This window comes from Astatotilapia calliptera, chromosome 4, assembly GCF_900246225.1.
Source record: "Astatotilapia calliptera chromosome 4, fAstCal1.2, whole genome shotgun sequence".
NCBI classification, from domain to species: domain Eukaryota; kingdom Metazoa; phylum Chordata; class Actinopteri; order Cichliformes; family Cichlidae; genus Astatotilapia; species Astatotilapia calliptera.
In genome coordinates, this window is record NC_039305.1 from 14,583,346 (window position 1) to 14,606,723 (window position 23,378).

Genomic DNA, 23,378 nt, shown 5'->3' on the forward strand with positions numbered 1-23,378 from the left:
GGGGAGCTGAAGTCAAAAGAGGGGAGGGGGATTGGGTCAGACCACCACAGCGTCGGGGAGACCCCTATCTTCCTCCTCGCCAGTTCCCACCGCTCCCACCACGGCACACACATGTTGAAAAGGTCAGGTCTTGATAGACAACAGAGCACCGGCAATTACAGTGCTATTTCTTAGTAGCTGGAAGTCCCCTGCTTTCAGTGTGTGTGTGTGTGTGTGTGTGTGTGTGTGTGTGCGTGCAGAAAGAGTGTTTTTTTTCTCTCATTCGTAGAGCATAAAGAGGTAGTGTTTAAGGGGAAAATGAGCTAGGACAGGGGGAACGGAGGAACTGCATGTAGGAACTTGTGCACGGATTGCTTCATGTCTCCTCTGTCTGTCCATTTGAGGAAATCAGTGAATGCACTGCAGGTGCTCCCAAGTACACCATCGACTGTATGAGAGAATTCTCATACCTGAGTGCTTTTGCTTCTAAATGGGATTTCCTTTCTTCACATCTGGAGCTGTGGTTTTCTGTCTGAGACTTCCCTCTGCACTGCTGTGGTCAGGAGTCCATCTCTGACCACAGTAGTGCAGGGTTAAACCCTTCGTGTGGATGCTGAGTCTGCAAGCAATCTGCAAACACACACACACACACACACACACACACACACACACACACACACACACACACACACACACACACCTTCTTCCAATGTGTTCCCAGTCTTTTCTCTCTTCTGTGCCATTTCTCTTTCACACCGACCACCTATTTCTAGCTCTCTGATGATTACTTTCATCAAGAAGTACAGAATACAAAAAAACAGAGAGACTTATGAGAAGAGCAGACCTCAGTTTGACAGATCTGGAGATCACACAGAAAGGATGCCGCGGCCTCTTAAGAACTGAAGTGTGCTGCTGTAATGTATAATGTGTTCCAGCTGGAAGTTTGCCTCGCATACCTTGTACCACCGGATTTCTGCGTTTATGTGTGCATATGCCATTTTTTTTTTAACCCAGAGAGTGTCAGTTTGCTTAACGTTGTGGCTTATGAAACAGCCCTGCCATCTGAAAAGGCTACACACCTACAGAGGTTTAAAGGAAATGGGCTCCTGAGGGGTGCTGGGGGTGCTCTATGTTAGAGAGATGAAGTCCTGTAAATCGTTGCCAGTAATCATCCATATAAAAGAACAGCTGCGTCTGGGACCAGTTTTAAGTATGGCTGCCATACCGTGCCTCCCTCCGCTGTTTAATATTCAGTTGAACAAGCAGCAAGTGTACATGTGTGCGTGCACGCTCTGTGCCACTGCTTGCTTATGTGCGCAGAGGTTGCCCTGGATATGCACTCTGCTCTGGATAATTTCCAAGCCCAATCTATATTGCTACCAGGCTCTGGAATGCACCTTTGCTCCTGGGAAATTTCACCTGAATTGCTTGGCCCGTGTGAGCGTACGTCTACATGAGTAACCTAACCATAAATGTTACTGCTTCTTCTAATAGGTGTATTACAAGAGTGTGTGTCAAATAACACACAGCTCCGCACTAAAAACATCAAGACTCAACCCGCTAATGGCATCAACTTTGTCATCATGGACTCTGATGAGCTGGTTTGGGCTTTAGTTTGCAGAGCCTAATTTTACCTTGTGGAAGAGGGAGGAGATCTGTCTGTAGTTTGCAAAGGGCCTGCTCCTTGTGTCCGTGACTCATGCGTGCTCATGATATGGCTGGGCGGTGCTGGGGTGGAGGGTGGGGGGAGACATTGGGATCTATGTTTGTTTCTCTGTTGCAAGGCAATCCACTTTGGTCTTTGACGTTATGAGGTGTTATAGAACGGGGATGCCGGTGGACTGTCACGAATGTGCCGCTATCAGTGTGCAAAGTTTCTATTGTCTTGCTCTCTCTTTTTATGGTTCTGCACCAAAGTGTGAGATTCTTTGTTTTGTTGATAATGAGCATGCAACACTTTTGCTGCTGTAACACGTGACACTTGTACTTTAAGCAAATCTGATTTATACCATTCTAATGAAAGGATATTATTATAAAGACCTGCAGTTCTGACCTCATGGGGTCTCCTGTATTATCCTGAATTATAACCATTTGTCTAAGTGTTAGTGGAGTGTGAAAGATGGAAATGTGACAGTGATTGAAATGCATCTAGACTCCAGTGCAGTATTTTTGTTAAGAAAACCAAATCAAATAGGAACGCTCTATATTAAAATTAGAAAACAGCCGTTTTCTCAAGGTGCTTTATATTGAAAGGTAGAAACCCTGCAACATACACAGAAATCCCCAACAACCAGGAGATCCCACTTTGAGCAAGCACTTGACAGCGGAAAGGAAAAACACTTTTTTAACAGGAAGAAAACTCTGTCGGAACCAGGCTCAGGGAGGGGCAGACATCTGCCACAATCGGTTGGGGGCTGGATTCAGGAGACAGGATAAAAGACGCTAGAGAAACGAGCCAGAGGTTAATAATTATGCAGAGTGGTGAATAAAGACAGTGAGTGAAAAAGGTGAGTGAAGAAGAAACACTCCATGTGAAGCCCCCAGCAGCCTTTGCCTAATTCAGCATAACTAAGGGAGGATTCAGGGTCACCTGATCCAGCCCCAACTATAAGCTTTGTCAAAAAGGAACGTTTTAAGCCTAATCTTAAAAGCAGTCTGTCTCCAAAATCCAATCTGGGAGCTGGTTCCACAGAAGAGAGGCCTAAAAGCTGAAGATCGGCGTCCCATCCTATTTTTAAATATCCCAGGAACCACAATTAAACCAGCAGTCTGAGAGCAAAGAGCCCTGTTGAGGTGATATGGTACTATGAAGATTTTAAGATAACATGGGGGCTGATTATTCAAGACCACCTGCCTAATATTTTGCATGTGGGCCTGTGTTGCTAAAATAGCTGACTCAGGTGTCTGTTGAAAGGGAAGATCCCACCGTTTCTCAGTTTTGGGGGCCATCTGAAGAGTTTGGAAGCCTGCTCTATGCCTGGATGACTTTTTTGTGTTCCTTGAGCTGTTCATAATTTTTAAGATATGATGGTGTGCATAATGTTGCTGGGGGGGGGGGTTGTGCCATTGGCAATGTCTACACCCACATCCACACGCATGTCCAGCAGAATGAGCAGTAATATTGTTTTTTATAATACGGTTAAAATGCTAAATTTAAATAAATATCATACAGGATTTGCAGATTTTTGACTTTTTTAAGTGATTTTAATAGATTTTTTTCTAATTACACTCAGCTCATGTTTAGAAAAATCCTGTCACAGCTTGAAAGATAATGATAAAATAATAAGCTCAGGCATTCACAAATGATCACCTCTAGCCTTTACGTAAATGAGTTAAACAGACAGTTCATCCAGACGGAGCCACACTTCAATTCCCCAAAGGCCTCACAGCTCATATCTACCGCATTCCCAGTAAAAGTCTCTCCTTTTTCCTATGTGTCTCTCACTGGGAACTATGTGTGGCCCAGAGGCAAAACGGGAGTCATCACCTCACTCAGAGAATCCTCTCCGCAGAGTCTTTATGGCTCAATTTACTGTGCAACAGCATCCATAAAATGATTTAATGGGGTTAATGTTGTTAGGTACACATGCCTCAGTTGCCAGTAAACATGATGTCTAAATAGCTCATGCAGGAGGGGCAGGAATGAGAGAATATTTTCAGATCTTGTTGTTTTGATATTGTTTTTTCCCCTAAAGCATGAAGACTTTGCTCCCTCTGTCTGCTTAGTTCTGCTTGAGTTTTACCCTGATCCATCTTTCACCACTTGTACCATCCTCTCCATCTGCTTCCTACATCTGTGGGACAAAACTCCAGATTTTGGTTCTCCGTATTAATCTTGCTCAACTCACCATAAACCGTCTCCAAAACACAAAATAAACACAGCAGTGCTTCATTCTCACTTTCTACTCACCTGTTCTGATAGACGGACAACTATTCCCTTGTACTTTGTGTCCTGTTATCTCACACCTGACTCTTGCTTTCCCATAAGGAAGCCAAATGTAGACTTAAAAAAACCAAACATGTATGAGTCACATGAGTCATTAAAGTCAAAAATATGAGTGAGAGTATCTATCGGTGCTGGGAGGCTGGCGTGTGATGTAATCATGACCACACAGGAGTCAGGATGAACCCGGCTGTCACCGGCTGGTCTTAGTCACGTTGCCATTGAATCATAAAGTTTAATTCTCTTGTGGCACCACCAGATGAGAAATGAATGATTAATGCAGTTTGAGCGAGATGTCACGTAAACTGCTTTAGCAGAGGGACTTTTCTTTTAAAAATATTTGATTCGTTTAATAGCACCCGTGCCATCTTAACACGAGCTTCATAGGCCTATTAAAATTGTTTCATTAATTACTCCACCATCTGCTGCGGCGCTTTCTCTGTGCAACGTTTCCAGCCAACGTGCCCTCTGGCTCGCCTCGCGCTGTATTGATCCAGTTAAATGGACAAGGTGGTCGGCAGACATGGTCGGCTGACCTATGCCTCCCCGCTGATTGTCACCTCTGGGTGATAATGTGTGTGCAAGCAGTCTGTCTGCGTCTCTGCTCCTGCAGGTATGTCTCCTTTATCAGGCCCTTGGGGCTTTTCTCCCAGACCTCCCAGCAAAGCAAAATGAAGCCCAGCACTGGTGCACTGGTTCCAGCTTCTTCTCAACAAGTTAGGACCAGCCTATTGTGAGCCTTTGCTTTAAGTAGAAGCTTCCTGTGTCCTCAAATCTTACAAATACAGAAAAAAAAAACTACATGGAAATTGGTTGCGCTGGCTCACAGAACAGCGGATGTGGTGTGCACATCTAAACACAAAATCCAGAAGGCTCTTCCAAAAGGTTTATGGTGTCAGCGATGATGTGCTATATTTAGCAGCTGGAGTGGATGGATGATTTTTTACCCATATATTCAAATGCAAACAAATAAATACAATTAAAGTCCAAACCAAAATAAATTAAGTAAGCATCAACTCACATTACTAATGCAACCACCATCTTAGTATTTTGTTTTCTTTAAATTTAACATTACAGTGATCCAAGTGAGGAAACATCCCTTTATGCTGCATGGTAATCAGTTATGAGGTTAAGCTGTCTTCTTAACGTCTTTGTTCCTAGTCTGGAGGTAAGGAGGAAAAGGGCCAACCAGGCCAAAAGGGTGGAGTTACATACGGCAGACTCCTGGGCGTGTCCAACAGATTGACAGGTGAAAGGATATGATGCATGTTGTGTAGTGGAGCTGGAAAGGTTGTGATTATAACACACACACGCCCAGCGTTATATAATCAGATTATCATCTGCTATCACCATTAGGAATTTGCTGTCTTTTGATAAAATTGCTGAACATTGAATATTTGTTTTTCCTGCCTTAAACTCAACTTCAGAGTGAGGCGGGCTGAGTCACCACCATCACTGCCGTAATGATCATAATCATTCTTGCCCCCCCCCCCCCCCACCCCCCAGTTTTGTCTAAATTAAATTACGCCCAGAAAATCACAAACATCCTGAGGGATATATGATAAATTCAATTTATAACTTCCCCTGATCATTTGTTTTCATGCTTATTCCGTCAGATGATTTAATGAGAACAGTATCTCTTCAGTATCTCCATCCTGCATCCCCCTTTTCTAATCACTGATAATCAATATCGATTACATCCTGAATCTCTGAATGGGCTCTCTACTGAAGGGCGCGCGCGCACACACACACACACACACACACACACACACACACACACACACACACACACACACACACACACACACACACACGGACTGAGGGGGTGGGGATGTGCTCTTGAGTCTTAAGTCATCTAAGCAGCCAACCAGCTTCCCTTCACTGAATAAATGCACGATCACCAAAGGAAGGGGGGAGGCGCAACGGGCACGGAGCTGCTCTCTATATCCAGAGCCTCAGAGTCGCTCTGACACCATTCACTCCAGAGTCCCACGCAGCCAAGGAACTCCGCAGACTGCTGCAAGACAGGCTCTGGATAGCACAGCACGGACAACGTTCCCCAGTGTGATTTTCTCCTCGTTTGGATTATAAATATTTGATGTAGGACTATTAAATACTAAAAAAAAAAAAAGTCAGCAAATTAGTCGTGCTATTGAATCCTATGTGACATTTTCTTGAAAGTAGCCGGGTTTATTGCATTTTTTCCCAAATATATATATATTAAACTGGGTTCAAGTTTGAAGCCTGTAGTTTCTTTTAAGAAAGTGAAGGGCAATGTGCGTCCTGCTTGTCTCTTGGGATTGTCTCACTTGCGTTTGAGGAGCTATGTCGAGTCGCAGCAGCAGAGTGTGTTCGGGAGGACGCGATCCACTGTGAATAACAAGAATCAACTTCCAGCCTCTCACAGCTTCAAGCAAGTGCAGCGCGGTGTCTTGACTGAGCACGCTGAGCTGCCTGACACTCCGGGTTTCTCTCCCAGAGGGGATGGTTGTGGATCCTCTGGGGCCAGGAGCGACTCTGGGGCTCCTACACGTTCGCACTTTTTCTGAGATTCGAGTAAATTCTAAATTAAAGGGAAATGAGAGCCACACTTTCCTACATCCTGCTGTGGACGACGTACCTGCTGGCCACTGCTGAGGTAAAGTTACTAGTTAACTTGGTGGAGGCACGGTGGGGTCAGATAGACGGTGTCTTTGGCCCCCGTGTCATACTTGGTGGTGTGGGGGTTTTTATTCTTGTGAGGGTGCAAAGTTCCCAAAGAGCCTTTGCACCCTCTCACAAGAGCCACACATTCAGCAGCACAGCTTTAATGTCCAGATAAAGAAAACCACAAAAGTAAGAGCTCTCAGATTTGATTTAAGCCATTTGAGGCTCGGATACACACAGATGGGTTTATGTAAGACAGTTTTTATTTTAATTTTTTTTTATTTTAACTCACTTTTAACCGATATAAATGATGTATTCAAAAAAACATGGTGGTGTAGGCTCTGATTTTAAACATTAGTGTGAATGTGCTTTCATTTTTTTCTCGACAACAGCGTATCAGTGACTGTGCGCTTTTGAACAAACATCACGTCTGCACTTGGATGCATATCTCAGTTATTTTTGGCTTATGTGCCAAATCTGTTCGTAGCTTGAGTCAACTGGGCAAACGTTTTGGTTGGGCTGAGCGCGATCATGGGAACCGCTCCGGCTGATATTTTTAGCCCCTGCTCCTGTGCGGGTCGCACGGTTTGCTCTGCTTGAGGTGCCTGCAGGTCCGCAACAAGTGCAGAGTGCGGAGAGGATATTGTTTATGATAGTACAAGCAACTCTTATCGCAAGACAGCTATTTTTTTTAAATGCTGATAGGTAAAGTTAATCCTTTTTTTAACGCACATTTTAAAGTTTAATGATAAAAGTGTTTATTCTGCAGTTATCTGGGTTCCAAATGAACGAGAACTACCTAAACTGCAGAATTCTTAAGAGACCGCTTTTTTCCTCCGTGGATGAGGTGATGTGTGGCAATGAGACAAATCTGCTTGCTTGTTGGCACACTGTTGTAAAGCTGTCCATCACATATTTCTAACCTTCATTTGTCGTTTGATTTCTTTGCCCCGACCGTTCTCCTCCTCCTCCTCCTCCTCCACCCTCCACCCTCGACCCGCGCCCACCCCAAAGGAAGTGGAGTTTCCCCAAGAGCTGATAGACCGACTGTCCCACAGCGAAATCCACAGCATCAGCGACCTCCAGCGGCTACTGGATATCGACTGGAGAGGTAAATTCTGCTTCCTGATGCTTTGAATCATACATATGAATTACGTTAAGAATCCTGACGCACTGAAGGTTATTCAGATGTGATATTACATCATGAATAGCCTTTTATTAGCATCTGATATATATTTTTCTTTGTAAATCAACACATGGATTTACTAAAGATAGTGTTTTTTTTTTTTTTTTTAAATGTATCAGCGCTTAGTTTCTATGGGCTATTACTATGGAGCCTGTAGTCGAATGGCTATGGCGATGTTTAAGAAAGAACTTAAGTCCAGAAACCACTGACAGTATGCTGGTATCAACACTTAATCAATTCCAGATTTAATGAATTACGTAAACAAACAGGTTTATGAAATGTGTTGGCACATTTTTGCCAGCTCCATTCAGGCGGGAAACCAGTGCACACCAGAAATGAATCTTCAAAAACATAACCATGTGCAGGAAATTGCTGAGGGATCTGTGCACCAGTGGGGGTCTGCCAAGCACGATAAAACTGCAACAGGTGCATTTACTGTGCACGTGTGACAAAGGTTGAATGTTCACTGAGACCAGGTCATCTTGGACCCTCTGAGATCAACTTACCGGGTGAAACTCTCACCCATAGAGATTAGTTGATGGACACAGGCAATTACAAAATTTGCTTTAACAGTCCCAAATGATGTAAGCTGCCTCACCAGTCATAGCTCATTAGCAACCCTTAACCATATACTCAGCAGAGCAGCGCTGGGACCGGACGTTCGCTCAAGTATTCTTCTGTGTGAGCATGCATTTGCCTTATTGATGAACATGTTAATTAGGACTAATCGCTCCCACATCATTAGTATGTTATCAGTTCACAATCAAACCAGCCTGTACTGCACAACAGTGATCACTCCTCTTTATGCCGAGCCCAGAAAAGATTCCCTGAGTGCCTCTAGCATGAGGAGAGGTGTTTATAATTGAATTAAAATGTCTTTCTGAAAGCGGAGTAATGTTTTTCAGGGTAACAGTAGTAGGCTGATCATTGATACGAGGACATAAATCTGTCCAAAGGCCCACTTGGCTGCCCTGGTCAGCCCATTAAAAGACTTTTGACGCCAGCCAGAGGGATATTTTCAGAGCTTTTGTTGCAATATATAGCAAATGTTGTAGCATATTAAACAGGGAGGGAGAAAGAGAAGCATCTGAAAGGGTATGCAACACATTGCACCTGGAATATTTCAACAAAGAACTGTATTGTAATGATCAAGAGTTAAAATAAATCTGCCTGTCAGGATGAATGTTTCATTTAGTGCTGCTTTGCTCATCTTGGCCTGCATTTGCTTTCGGGAGGATGGTGTCTTTAGCTCTGACTGACAGATGAGATGACCCTGTTGGAGCCTGCAGATGGCCGTCTGGCCCCTGAGGTGCTCCTCTCCTCTCTGCTCCTCTCTTCCCTCCTGAGGTGGCCCCCTGCCTGCCTGCTCTTATCTCTTTCACTGAAGAACTTTGACAGAAAAGGGAACCTGACTCTTAGCATGGGGCAGAGGTGGAGGAGAGAACAGGAATCCGGAGGTTGTATTCTCACTTTCTGTAGAAAGACTGCAGTAGTTGTGCAACCCGCTTTGTTTCTGAAAAGCTGACAGTTTACGCCCTGTACACCAGGACTACCCGCAAATCTGCAAAAACAACGTTTGTGTACTCTCTACCCGCTCTCGCACCCACAGAGGGGGCATGCTGCCCTTGTGACCTAAACGAATGCTTTGTCAACTCAACCATGTAGATGCTCTCAAATAACAAATCAAGGAAGAACGGCACAGAGAGAGAATTATGGGGGTCACTTATTGCGATGAGTCAATAGAGTGCTAGCTATTTAAATAAGCAGAGGGACAAAGGAGAGGAGGAGAGGAGGAGGGGTAAAAGGAGGGAGTAATTTGCCTTCAAGGCATGAGATAGTCTCCTTCATGGTTTCTTTTCTCTTGTCTCAGTTTGACAACATTCTGGGGGTGCTGTTGCTTCTTAGTCACCTGGAATCAGCAGTGGAGCAAACCCCTCACCCCCCTGGTGCTGACTCCTTTCTTATTCTGCCCGTCCTTATTTTTCCCTTCTTACCAACATTTTCTGTCTTTTTTCCATTAAGCATAAAGGATTACCCAGTGATGCTGAAAATAAGGAGCGGGGGGACTTAAGAGTCTGTCACATCTCCCTTTTCCACATCAGATTTTGAAAATCTGGGTGGCCAACAGTGTCACATTCTTCTTCACTCCTGAAATGAGGACAGGGGTAAACTGAGCACAGCCTGAGTGACCTTGTATAAAGATTGTTAGTTAGACATCCAGTCAGAGGTAGGTAGGTGTTGTGCACTCACTCCCTGTCTGACTGAGCGCACGACAAGTTCCTTTGACTACTCACTAAAGAGACTACACTGAGACCGAAAGTTGACAAATGTGGAAAAAGACAGCATCAAGAAGCAAATAAACAACCAATCCTGAAGAGGGACTTTATATAGATAGAGGAAATCCCTTTAGATGACTCTGGTCAGATCACAAAGCGGCTCAGGGGGTGGAATGTGTTTGCCTGTGGGTAAGCTTTGTTGTGCCGGTGTACATTGGGTTTTAGGCTGCCATGCTGAATAATAATAAGAGTTTGTGTAACTGTCGCTATGTGTTTCTGTTAAGTGTACATGCATAGGAGTGTGTTAGCCAGGTGAAGCATTTGTGCTGTGCCTACAGACAGGTAGGACCCACCCACTTAGCAAACACTCTCAGACTCTGCTCTCTTAGAAAGGGCAGTATCCTGCAGGGAAGTGTTATCATTTTATTGCTGCTCTGGTACTTTTCTGCAGTGCACCTTATATCCTGGGTGGGGACCAAAACAAGCAAGCTTTATCAGATGACCATGAATGTGGAAAAAAAAAACTGGCTACATTGACCTGAGGTTAGAGAACTTTGAGGAGCTAGCATAACAAAACATGTACTTTTCCAAGCCACTAAATGATTGAAAAAGCAAACATTTTCAGGCAAATGAGAGACACCAAACCGCTAATTAGGGCAGGAATAATGGTGGCTGAGTACCACCTGTCAAATGACCACTTTAGTCCCCCCCCGCGTGTGTCTGTGAAAGCTGGTTGTTTTTGAGGGAGCGTGCTGACTCACCTGTGTCTAGCTACTTCATGCGTGTGTGGAAAGTTCCTGCCAAATGAGTGAGTGAGGCTGACACACAGAGCTTTACAATTATGCAGAGCTGTGTGTAAAAATGGGCCTCCTGCCTGCACCCTGTGTCCTCTGGACTGTTTACCTCAGTTTGTGACCTCACCAGCAGTCACTCTGCCCTCCTGCCCACCAGCATGTTGAAGGGAACTATAGGCCCTGAGAAACCAGTCAGAAGTTACCATCTTATTATGGTTGTGTGACTAACCAACGCACAATTTGTTGTGGATCGGGTATATAAAAACATCAACGGCCGATCGCATGCCGGCTTTTCCTGAGGTCTACCAAGCCACCCATCGCAGCCATTCAGCATTGTTAAAGCTGCAACTCATAGCTGGTTTATTGGCTGAATAAGCTTTGTGTGTGTTTGTGTTTTGCTTTTATTCTCTTTGTGACATTATTAACATGGCGGCCTTCTTTTTTGTTGAGGTACGGGAAACAATGTTATTGAGGAGCCCAAGCACCACATGCACCACAAGCAACCAAACCACCACAAGAACTCCTCTCATCATTATGGTTACTACGGTGACCTGAAGAGCTCCCAGCTGCACAGCCGACGCAAGAGGAGCATTGGTAAGGCCGACAGAGTACAACGTGCTCAACTCAGAGGTTGCATCATGATTACTTTTTACACCATATAGCCTGCATCACACTTTGGCACATAAGATTACAGTGTAAAGACGCCCTAAAAATAACCCGCGTCTTAAATATCACCCCCGACACGAGTTCCCAGGAGATGAAACTGATCACTTTACACTAATTTCAAACAAAGCTAATGGTTAGTGGCTTTTATGTTGCCTTTTTGTGGATAAAAGGGAACCCTAATGAAGACGTCTACTCGGTATTTACTGCAATCAAGGAATCATGAGAAACGAGACTGGTGCGCGAGGTTGACGAGGCCGTCTGACACGAAGCCTTGTAATTGGCCGGAGGCTCACAGATCTAAGGCACACGCGTCAGGAGAGAAATATATCCTTGAGCGTGGAAATTCCAGGCATTCAGGGCTCAAGTTGCAGCTCGTCTGGGCTCTCAGTCAGATTTCTTCATAAAACGCCACGCGGTACGATATCTGATAGAGGCGTGTAGAACACCGTGTGATGCGTGTGCATTAAGACTCTATACCCTAAGTGGCACAGCATTTAAAGCCACACAGGATAATGTGGTTGGTTGTATTTCATATATATCATAAGTGTAATGTACTGTTTACCATTGTGGCAGCTGTCTCCACATGATGCACATATCATCTTTACGACATAATGGCATCTTACTGTACACACTCTATCAAGTCTTTAGGTTTAAGTGCCTCTCGGAGCATTAAATCTGCTATGAATACTTAAAGTCTTCATTACAGCCAGCGGGGTCAAAGGCCATTATTAGATTTCCCACCGGTGCACGTGAGGTTTCTGGCCTTGTCACGCTGCATTAACTCCACCGGGTTCTCTGAACAAAAGACTACTATTTTAATGTCTCATCGAGTCCCAAGCTTCTTAGCTGATATGAGATCAGCTTTGTGTTTTGTTTTTTTTGGATAGCTTGTCTTCTTAACAGCCTTAAATGGGGTTGGGTGTGATCTTAGCCTAGACAAACAGCTCCCACATCAAATGACTCATCAAATAACGAGCAGCGAAAGAATGCATGAAGCAGCTGTGAGCGAACAGGACAGATTACAACAGTACATCGAGATGGAAAAGATGATAACAAATGCCGGCGCAGACCAAAGTCATTAACTCGACTTTCCCTCTCTCCCCCCTCTCGCTCGTCTCTGTTACAGTAGAGGAGGCAGTTCCAGCAGTCTGCAAGACACGGACGGTGATCTACGAGATCCCCAGGAGCCAGGTGGATCCCACGTCTGCCAACTTCCTGATATGGCCGCCTTGTGTGGAGGTGAAGCGCTGCACGGGCTGCTGCAACACCAGCAACATGCGCTGTCACCCTTCCCGCAAACACCACCGCACCGTTAAGGTAAGACGCACGCCTACAGCATAGGTTGTTTGCATAAATCCATGACTGCATCATATTAAACCCAGTCACCCGCTCAGTGCAAACACACTTGCTTCCACATCCATTCACCACTTTTCCTCTCTGCAGGTAAGTAAAACAGGGAGGCAAAATTGGGCTAATATGTTTTTCTGGATACTTGTTCCACACTTTACTCCCTATTTTCTTTGCAACCCTCCTCCTCACGGTTCCAGAATTGGCCACCTAACCTAACCTGCTGCTTCCATTCCTTCCCTCTATCCTTCATTTTTTTTTTATCGATCACCACCCTCTCTTCTCATGTTTGGTGAGAGGCCCTGGGTTGGCTGTGACAGGACGGTGGAAGGAAGGAAGAGGAGGAGATGGGGCTGTTGGCACTTGGAACCATGACATCTGTTGAAGGAATGACCCAAGAGGGATGCTCCTGGCAGATGTAAGACAGGCTAAGAGACAGAGATGGAGTCTTGTATCTAGAAAGTATCTGTCTCTCACTATTGCACAAGTACACCTCTCCTGTCTTCTCTGTTTGGACCTTTCGGGAAACAGTAAGCCCAGAGAAGACAGGGTGACAAAGAGGATGAGAGAAGGGGTTGCACTGTTCTCAGAGACTCTTTGGCAATGGTTGCTTGAAAACATGTCCTGTTCAGGATCAGAGGAGAGACTCAGTGGCTGGAGCGGGAGATGTATTTTTGACGTATTTACACTTCAGCCTGTTAGCCTGAGCATAGCTCTGTTTGGAGGTATGGGAGTTATGTGGTCTGTTCTGTAAGTAAGAGACAACCAGGGAATAAACAGGGTAGCCTGGAACAGTCTGACTGCACACTCATCTTCGCGCTCTATTGTTTCTTCTCCAATTCTGATCTTGCCCAGCTGCCCTCGCTGGTACATTGCTTTGTCTCCTGGTCCTTTTGCAGGACTTTAAAGATGCCGCGTTGATAGACCAGCAGAGGAATAGGTAATAAAACAAATATCAATCTTGGGCTTGCCCCCTCTTTCCCCTTTGGCACCCTGGCACAGGCCATGCAGATTTCAGTATTAATAGGAGGATCTCCTCGTGTACTTATGGTGCAGGGAGGGTGAGGCAGCTCTGGCAAGACGGTCACTGTAGGGCAGAAGCCATTGCACCCAGGGCACAGAGTTTATGGTAAGACCTGCTGACTCATAGCGTGGAAGGAGAGTGGAGCTCTGATGTACAGCACAGCTCTGTCTGTCTGCATGCAAGCTCATCTGTCTCTCCGTCTGCCAGACCTCAATGGGAGCACTGTCTGTGATCACAGCGATGAGGGATGGAGAGAGACTGACAACAGCATGGAGGACACTATAAGGCTTGATTCAGCTATTCCTGGAATGCAGTGATCCATGCAACTTTGTCAACCCCCCCCCACCCCCACTCCGCCCCACCCCATCTTGACACAAAGGGCAAAATGAGCCCACTGACTTGAGGGACCTTCAGGCATGGTGGAACGGGTTTCAAGGGGGTCAGTTTTTCCATGTGGTTCCAGCCTCTGGTGCGGGAGGGCGTCTGAGAAGCGTCGTATCCCTGTAAAGGTCATCCGTCAGGGCTCCGGTCAGGAGACATTCATCGCATTGTGCGTGAGAAACATTGTCTCATGCCAAGTTGTTTTTTTTTTCCTTCTTTTTTTTTCCTGTGTGTCCTCTGTCTGAATAGGGGTTCAATTTGTGTGTCTGCCTTCATTTATTAGAAAACTAAAAATGTTGTTCGTCTACCGTTGGCCTGGCTTGTTTTTTTTTTTTTTTTCTTTTTTTCTTTTTCCTTCAAAGCAAGGATGGGAAAAGAACACATTTGCGGTGTTTCTTTCCATCTCATGACACTTTGCATTTGTCCAAATACACCTTTATTTATTTTTTTCCCCCCTTCTCTCTTTCTTTCCCTTATTCCTTTTTCATGCTGTGGACCCAAAAGAAGCAAGCGGGTCTGTGCAGGCCCCGTTCTGTAGAAGGCTGCCCTGCCCTGTGATGGGGTAATAAAAAAAAAGAAAAAGAAAAGAGCCAACTAACCTGAGGGGGGGAAACAGGGCCATATTCTAAATTCATCTTTTCTTTTCTTTTCTCTTGGTTTTGCCCATTCACTCACTCTTTTGCATTTTGCACTTTACTCCTTCATCGAGATAAGTCAGCCTCTGGGACCTTGTACGTGTCAATTTCGTTTACACACTTGTTTTGTGTTGTCTGCATGCCTTGGCATGGAAGAGAACACACTAAAAGTGAGAGGTGTAAAGATAAGCGACGTGGCAGGCTTTTAGAGATGGTTCAGTGTCCGTAAAAGAGATCAAGTGAGGAAGGTGGAAAGAGAAACAGAAAGAGAAACAAAGAGAGGTAAACAGTTTCTAATGAGCTAATGTTATTATGTTTTCATGTATTTACATCCCAGCATTCCTTTACCTATTCCTGCACCCCGCCTCCTCTTGCACTTTCAGTGACACCATAATCACTCTCTTTATCCCGGCATCTTGGCTCTCGCATTTCTTTTCTATTCAGAGTTCTCATTTGTCTTTTCTTTGTGGTGTTTTATCAGCAGAAGGCTGCCAAGAAACCTCTTGGCCAGCATGCTGCTGATTTTGTGCCACAGAGTTCTTAAACTTGTTATAATCTTGACATGGCATGGATAGCTCAAAATATAAACATGCCCAAATTTATTTATCGCTGGCACAAAACACTTCCAAGTTTCTATTTTTGTCTTCATCTCCTCTCTCCTGTATTCCCTCAGTTCATCCTCTTTGTGTTTGTCTGTCTCTGCTGGCTGACGGCTGCAGCTGTGTCCGGTATTTCTGATGGTTTTCTCAGCGCTTTTGGCTCCGAGTGTCTGCAGACGCACTCACTCATAAAACAGGTGATTTTGAAGCAGGCGGGATTCGACAGGAAAAGGGATACAAACTGCGTGGAAAGACGTGCGCTTTTAAATTCTTTTGCGCGTCTGTGTTTGTGTGTACATACATGCAGAAATACGACTGCAAACAGGCTGTGGCGGAGGCAAAGAACAGAGCTGTCATTCAACCTGTCACTCATCAGCTCTTAAGGCTTTTGCAGTATACTGCATTCCCCATAAACATGGACAACTATGCCTTTTTGAAAAAACAAAGGAAAACCTTTTCTTAAAGCAAGCAAATCAGAAGTTGTAGATTTTTAATGCATGCACAGGAGGAAATTGTGAGTTGTGAAACTGAAAAATTGGGGCTGTATATACATGTCCTGGCACATTTTTAAATCCCACTATAGAAAATAGGGCCTTAGTCTAATAAACTGTTCATTCAGTTCAGTTCATCTCAGTCTTGGTTTGGTTCAGTAGCTCGAGGCTTTCAGTCACCTTTGATGTACAGGTATTTTGCAGAGGTTGTTGAGGGTCATCAGCACATCTGTGTAAACCCAAGGGTGTGTGTGTGTGTGTGTGTGTGTGTGTGTGTGTGTGTGTGTGTATAGCATGAGCACTCCATGCTAAGCGATGTAAGCTCACCAACTGCAGAGTAGGGACAAGACCGTTTGTGCAAAGAGGAAGACGGGCTGCAGAGTAATGAAGTGTTGATGGCTACTGGATCAAAGTGGAGGCTGACAGAGGCCAGGCGGATAAAGCCACAGTGCTGAGTGTGGGGGTCCACACATCTCGCTGCGCCGGCCCCGACCCCGACCTTTATGCACAAACACACAACATACGTACTGACAGTTACCTCAGCAACAGTAGGTCACATCCGGGTGTTTGGTTTTGGGGGGTAAAGCAGTAGCTCTAGCCCCGCGGTTGTGTGGGACCCTGACTTACGGGGTGTTTCATAAATAAAAGGCGTCGTGACGGTGATACAGTGAGAATGATTTATGATCATTTGAAGGGTAGGGGTGCAGATGGAGAACGAGGGGCCTCCTGGTTTTGAAGTCTTCTGCAGCTGTGAATTATTTTCCCTTTGATTCACTTAGCTCCGCTAGACAAAGGAAGGGTGAGAGAGTTTGTGTGCGCACACGCGTGTTTGTGGTGTATATGGCGGGGGTTGCGGGGCAGGTCGTGACAGACCAATGGGAGTGTCCTCACGAAGCTCCAAGATGGAAAGTTTGGCCTCTGCTGCACCGGCTGGAATGCATCAGTCCGAACAGGAAAAACCATATTTTAATCACATTTTACTTCATTTCTGTATTTTTCTTCAATCCTCCCCTGCTTTGCTCTTCCCTAAAGACTTCATCCTCCCCCTCCACATCTCCTCTCAATACAGAACTGCCCCTCCACCTTCCCTTTTCAGTCTTGGAGTCTGATTGTCTGTTCAGTCAAATAGTTGTTCACTCCCTCCTTGCTCTTTCTGTCTCTTTCCTGAATCCGAGCCATCCCCGCTCTCTAATTTGACCCCTCTGCCATTTACTTTATCTCATTTGCTCTCTCTCATTAAAACCTCGTTTTCTCCTCTCAGTAATGTCTCTAACTCTGTTCTGTTGTTCACTTAAAAAAAAAAAAAACAACCCCCCAAAAACAAAGATTATACACATCTTCAGATTCTTTGATATTTGATATTGCATGATAGTTGTGCAGGAGAGGTACGTGATGCGGTCTGGGGAAGATAGATGTGCACATCTGGAGACGTATGTGTGTGGCTACACGACAGTGGTGTACCCTGAAGTGTTGCAGACCTGCGAGAGATGTGATAAATGTCCTCCTTGCTTCCTCTCTTTTTCACACACAGCCTGTGATAAGCTCTTTCACCCATTATCCAAAGTTTGTGTCTGTGTGAGCAGCAGCAGATTATCTTGGCAGTCTTTGTCTAAAGTTCAGTTTTCATACTTGTCTTCTGGCTTTTTTTCCCCTTTCTTTTTGATCTCAGGACACAGACAGACACAAAGTTGTAAGTACAAGAAGCCTCACAGTTGTGGCACCCCCAGCAAAGGTTCCTTTTTGTCAGGCCGCTCTTGCCTAATTTCCGTCTTAACAGATGACTTGCCACCCAATCCTGCCTCTTTCCACCCTCCATTCTCCAAGAGCACACATACATTTTTATTTATTTTTGCTCAGTTCTGTCGCTGTTCCAGTTCATGATGGCCTGCGGTGCACATCTACATCCTCGCTGTGTTTTCCTTGGAAGGCCGGAGTAAAACTTTCCTCTCCATCATGCTCTCATCAGTGCCGTGCACTCAGGGAATTCCCAATTAACTCGACTGGGACGACTGCATTCACAAGTAAGGCTGCGGAGACTGCGGAGACACTGGGGACAAACCACGGGGGTGCACTTCCCAGAGCCCCCGGCCTCACCCCAACCCTCTGCATCGGATATCATTCCACAGCGACTCAGGGGACTTTTTCTCAGGGCCCTGGCTTTCCAGGGAGTTTAGAGGAGCTTGATTTATACAAAGAGAGTGTGGGGCCCCTTGTCATAGCATGGGGGTCTCTTTCTGATGTATGTTTTATTTGGAAAGTGATTGATTCTGTGCCAGATAGGAAGCCGGTGATCTTTGTATGAAGGTTAAGAAGTGCTTAAAAAATATGACAGAAGTAAATATGAAAGCCAAGTGGAAAAAATAGTTAAGAAAAAAAAAAAGGGAACAATGGTTCCTTCCACGACAGCATTAACGGTTCCCCATAACATAGGAAACAGGAAGCGAGGCAGAAATTGAAAGAGAAAGCGTCAACTTACTGGTCAGAGCACATGCACTTTGAGGAAAACTGTTGCACAGAAACTTGTTTAGATTTAAAAAATAAAATAATTTTTTTTGGGTGTGTGTGTGTGTGTGTGTGTGTGTGTGTGTGTGTGTGTGTGTGTGTACCAACTCCTGCAGGGAGTGCTTTTAACCCTGCTGTGCGAGGGGCAAGGAGACAAGCTTACTGCTGGGCCTCTCATCATGGGGGCCCATTGCTTTATCCTTCAGTCAATAGCTGTTTGTTTAGGCGTGTGTGTGTGTGTGTGTGTGTTACTAGGATCAGCAGTAAATGTCAGATGTGGCGGTTTCTTTATTTTTGCTTCCTACAGACTTCTTCTGAAGTATTCCGACATTCCCCTTAGCTCCCTGTTTTTCAGTTAGATAATCTGATTAAATATTAGCAAGTTTTCTGGGAAACGGCGATGCTGCTTCACTTTTGGTAGATAACAATAAGCCTTGATAACTTCTCTAGCTGTCTGTCCCCTCGGTGTTAGTGTAGTAAACTTTGTTTCTCAGTGGGCAACCCAGGATCTAAGCGTTAATAGGTAACGCATGAATGTCATCTCATGCGAGTCATGATCACAGCGAGCCGTCCGTCTCACTGCCTTAAATGACCCCCTCTGCTTCCACACACACACACACACACACACACACACACACACACACACACACACACACACACACGGGAGTGATGGTTCACTTTTTTTTTTCTTTTTTTAAAACTCCATCTTCTTCTCTTCTCTCGGCCTTTCACCTGCTCTCTTTCTCGGGGCCTGACGATAGAAAATACACCACCGCCACTAGCCCAGACGCCATTGTCCGTTGTTTGCTCACTGCATACCTCTTGTGCTCGCTCGCCCTCCTTTCACTCCCTTTCTTTACTCGTAAGAAACTGTTGCACAGGAGTGACCGGTGAAGCTCCTCGTCTTTCACTTCTTTCTGCCTCGGTTTTAGTCTCACCTGATGACCATCGACTCCGAGCCACAGTTGTAGCACCAACATGAAGCTGGCCTCTCTGTGTGAATGTCAGCATTATACTTTCTTTTATCATACAGGGACTTGTATGTTTATTAGTTTGCATGACTAACTTGACACCGACAGGCAGCCTTGGCAGTACGCCACCGTGGGTAAGAAAAGGTTTTGCGCCTTGTCTGCGTGCAAATGATCCCTGTGCTGACTGAAAAACTGTGTTGTTCATATCGCTTGAGAGCGCTGGGAGATTTTGCCCAATATCCCTTCTCGTGCAGCAACTAAGATGGTTGAAGCTGAGGATATTGTTTCCATGTGGCCCCCGGGCCCCTCGGCGGTGGATGGGGAGGTTTCTGTGCCCTTGGCACTCAGATCAGAGAATGAAAAAGCATGCAGCCACCTCCCCTGAGTTACACAATAAGATCATCGTAATCTAAACACAACCCTTTCCGTTCAGCTTTCATTTAAGCTTTAATCAATACAGCGTCTTCATGAACTGCCGACAGGCAATTGTTTTTGTTGCTGGCAGTCGGGTGAGAAATAGAGGTCTAAGGCTTAAAGTAAGTGGGTGTTACCTGCTTTGGAATTCCTGCATTGCTTCTTGTGTTTGCTTGATGGGAAGGTTTGCTTTTTCTGCTTAGATTACACCTAGTATTTCTTTAATGCATGCTAAGCAACACTTTCCCTAACCCACAAAGAAATGCCTCCAAACGTGTTATGACAAGGTGAATGACTTTAGGCGTGTGTCTGTCTGGATGTGGATGCTCCTAGCTTCTTCTCTTCTACCAGAGTAAACTCTTTCCTGCGCTTGAGGGCCTACAATGCTCACGCCCCCTCCCACCACCACCCTCCATCCCTTTCCTCCTTGTTTGAGCTTGCTTGGACAAGGTCATACACTCCACTCTTTTAAACACCTGATCAAGAGTCTATATGAGCACACGACTAGTGGAAGTCAATGAATCATCCTCAGGGGAATGCTGCTGTCACACTTCAAACACAGCAAGACAATGTTTTTTTTTTTTTTTTTTTTTTTTTTCTTTCTGTGAATCGATTTATGGATGTGTCATCAGTCACAGAGCTACGCCTCTTGATATTAGCAGATGGGCAATGAGTGTGTGCATTCTCCGAGGCACACAGAAGAGTAATGATGTTGCTGAAGCAGGGTCTGTAGCTAACCTTTTCCCTCTTCCTCTCTTCAGGTAGCCAAGGTGGAGTATGTGAGGAGGAGACCCAAGTTGAAAGAAGTCTTTGTGCGGTTAGAAGACCACCTGGAGTGTGTATGCACATCACATCATCACGCGGTAGAGCCCTCGGATCCAGAAGCAGGTAAATGAAGCTTTGCTTCTTTGCAAAAAAGCACTTAGAAGCTGAGTTTGATTGCAGAAACCGACCCCTCTTCCTGATCGTGCATTCTACTTTCCCGTCTTCCTCATATCGGTCTGATGGTCTTCTCTCTGTTTGTCTCCATGGCTTTGCACTGGATGACCCTTTTTTTTTTTTTTTCTTTTCTCTGTGATTGCCCCAAACGAACCCATGAAGCGGCTCACTATTGCAAAACTGTAAAGCTTGTGTGCTCGTGCCTTGTAAGATGAGGATGTGTGCGTGTATGTGTACTTGTGTGTTAAGGGAGGGTGTCCAAAGGGCTGCTTGGCATGACAGCAGGTAAACCGCCGGTGCCTTGATCTGAGGCCTCTTTTCTCCTTGGGAGCAGATAAGCGCTGTAATGTGTGCTGATAAGGCATCTCAAGAATTTATAGTGTTAAATCTTTGCACTCTCTGCTTCTGTCCCCGGGCTGTTGTGGCTCTCTGTATTATAAACCCCTGCTTCTCGCTTGTAACCCTCCTTCCTATCCACCCTCCCTGACTTTTGTGTTTTCAGGCCACCATAGGGCCAAAGGTAAAAAAAGGAAACCTAAAAAGCTAAGACGCACCAAGGGATTATTGGTGACTTAAAACAAAAAGTTGCACTCATTACCCAAAGTCCACTGGAGAGCTCTGAAGCAAACAGGTAGGACTTAAGAACTGCAGCCTTTAATCACCTTTCGGCAGTGCACTGGCCCAATCAGGTGCAAAGAAAGGGCCCTGCCAATCACCCAATAACATCACAGCCAATCAGTGTGAAAAGAGGAGGAACTAAGGAGTGTCATCCTCCGTGCTGTCCTCAATGCTGCATGTTGAGCTTGTGGCCTGCTGAGCATGCACACTGCTTTTATCTGCTGTGTTTTGTGCTTGCATGATGTCATTTCATTGTACAGTAAAGCAACTGTTTGTTTTGCTTCACTTTCTAGAAATCACTCCTGAGTTTTCTTTTATTGTCTTTCACCCTATCATATCATCACCCTCTAAAAAAAAAAAAAAAAAAAAAAAAAAAAATAAGAGACCAGTATTTGTGATTTTCCTCATTCTGTCCTTTACTTCAGCCACACGCACACAAGCAAAAACACCAAACATAACCAAAATAACACACACGCCGTATTTTGACTGGACATGATGTCTGGTCTGAGCGCTGTCTTTGAAATATGGAGAAAGGTAATTCAGAACACTGCAGATCTTGTTTGAGCTGTGTTTGAAATGCATGAACAAACTGGTTAAATTGGGCTCTAAATCCAGTAATCTAGTTGGATATCTTTTTCCTGATTTTAAAAAATCAAACTTAAAAACAAACATGTATTGTTTTTGTAAACCTGTGATTCTAATCTCACCCTTCCTCTCTCTCTCTCTCCCACAGTGGATGTGAGGTGAGACCAATCAGAACAAGGGACTTCAGCGTGGGAGGTGCCTAAATAGAGGAGGCCTCCAAAAATGACACCTGCTCTGTCCTCTTCCCCGCTGCCGTGCAACCTTCGTCTCAAAAAAACAAAACAAAATAAACCCCAAACTTTTCTGTAAAGATGTCAGACTGAAAAAGAGACAGCAGATAAAAACAACTGAGATACCAAAGGTGCTTTTGAAAAAGAAAACAGCCGGTGACTTTCTCTGCGGTAAGCCACTTACCTAAATGGCTGATTAAGAAGAAAAGAGAGGATGCTGCGGATCTTGGGCAGGCCAGGAAAAAGGCCAAAGGGAGACGATGAAAGGGATCGATCGGTGATGGACATTTTGACTGGGCGACAGTTGAACAGCTGTTGAACAGTTGGACCACATCTCGATGAAAATCAAGTGCTCCGATTTAACACAAGTACTCTGACCTGCTTAAATGAGTCTTGCATTCACAGGAAAAAAGACAGAGGGATATAGGGAAAAAATGATGGAATGAAAGAGACTCTTTCTGGAGCATCAAACACTTTGAGTTGACAGATGTTTGCTCCGAGACCTCTGGTTGTGACTTTGCCCACCTGCTATGTACAGTTCAATTTGAAAAGAAAGTAGTCGTTCTTCTTGCAAGCTATTTATGTGTGGATGTTTGCTTTCCATTATGAAAGAAAAAAACAAACGAAAGATGTTTCATCATGTTTTTGCAGTAGGTCTGGTTCTTTGCAACCATCAGTATCACAATCTCAGTGTAATTTTGTTTTCTTGTCAGCCATGTTTCTTATTATATTACAGTATATCTGATGTCCAGTCTTGTATATGGTTTGGATACATGTGTGAGGAGGAGTTTTTGAGAGTCAGTACAGGAAGATGCTTTATTTTTGTTATGAAATATATTATGCATACTTATATCCAAGCGGGAATTATGTTTTCTTTTTGTTGTTCTTGAATGTCTATATTTAATCCATCGGGGCGGGGCGGGGGGGGTGCAAAAAAATTAGGTCAGGGGTGAAAGTAGGCGCGTGCGTGCGTGCGTGCGTGTGTGTGCGTGTGTCACAGCTGTGAACAGGATAAAAGATGGGGATAAAACAGCCCAGGTGTGTGTGTGTGCGTACGCACTGTGGCATATGCTAAGGCAGTGACACGCCCTGCCCTATCCTTTAGGCAATATTTACCACAAACATGCATTCAGCAAATCAGTGTCTGCCAAT

General features: G+C 44.9%; 1 protein-coding gene across 3 annotated transcripts; it reads left to right on the forward strand.

Annotated features, from left to right (window-relative positions):
- The first annotated feature begins 5,831 nt into the window (after positions 1-5,831).
- On the forward strand, positions 5,832-23,083 carry pdgfab (platelet-derived growth factor alpha polypeptide b). Of its 3 annotated transcripts, none has more exons than XR_003272223.1 (7): positions 5,832-6,560; positions 7,583-7,679; positions 11,275-11,418; positions 12,620-12,807; positions 20,616-20,742; positions 21,296-21,424; positions 22,145-23,083. XR_003272223.1 is itself a non-coding variant. In XM_026164973.1 (6 exons), exons 1-6 carry the CDS (start codon positions 6,501-6,503, stop codon positions 22,156-22,158), a joined length of 633 nt encoding a protein of 210 aa, XP_026020758.1. In that variant the 5' UTR covers positions 5,835-6,500; the 3' UTR covers positions 22,159-23,083. The 3 variants fall into 3 exon arrangements, 1 of the variants encoding a protein (XP_026020758.1); XR_003272222.1 differs by having other exon boundaries at positions 5,833-6,560; positions 12,617-12,807; XM_026164973.1 differs by lacking the exon at positions 21,296-21,424 and having other exon boundaries at positions 5,835-6,560; positions 12,617-12,807.
- The last annotated feature ends 295 nt before the right edge of the window (positions 23,084-23,378 follow it).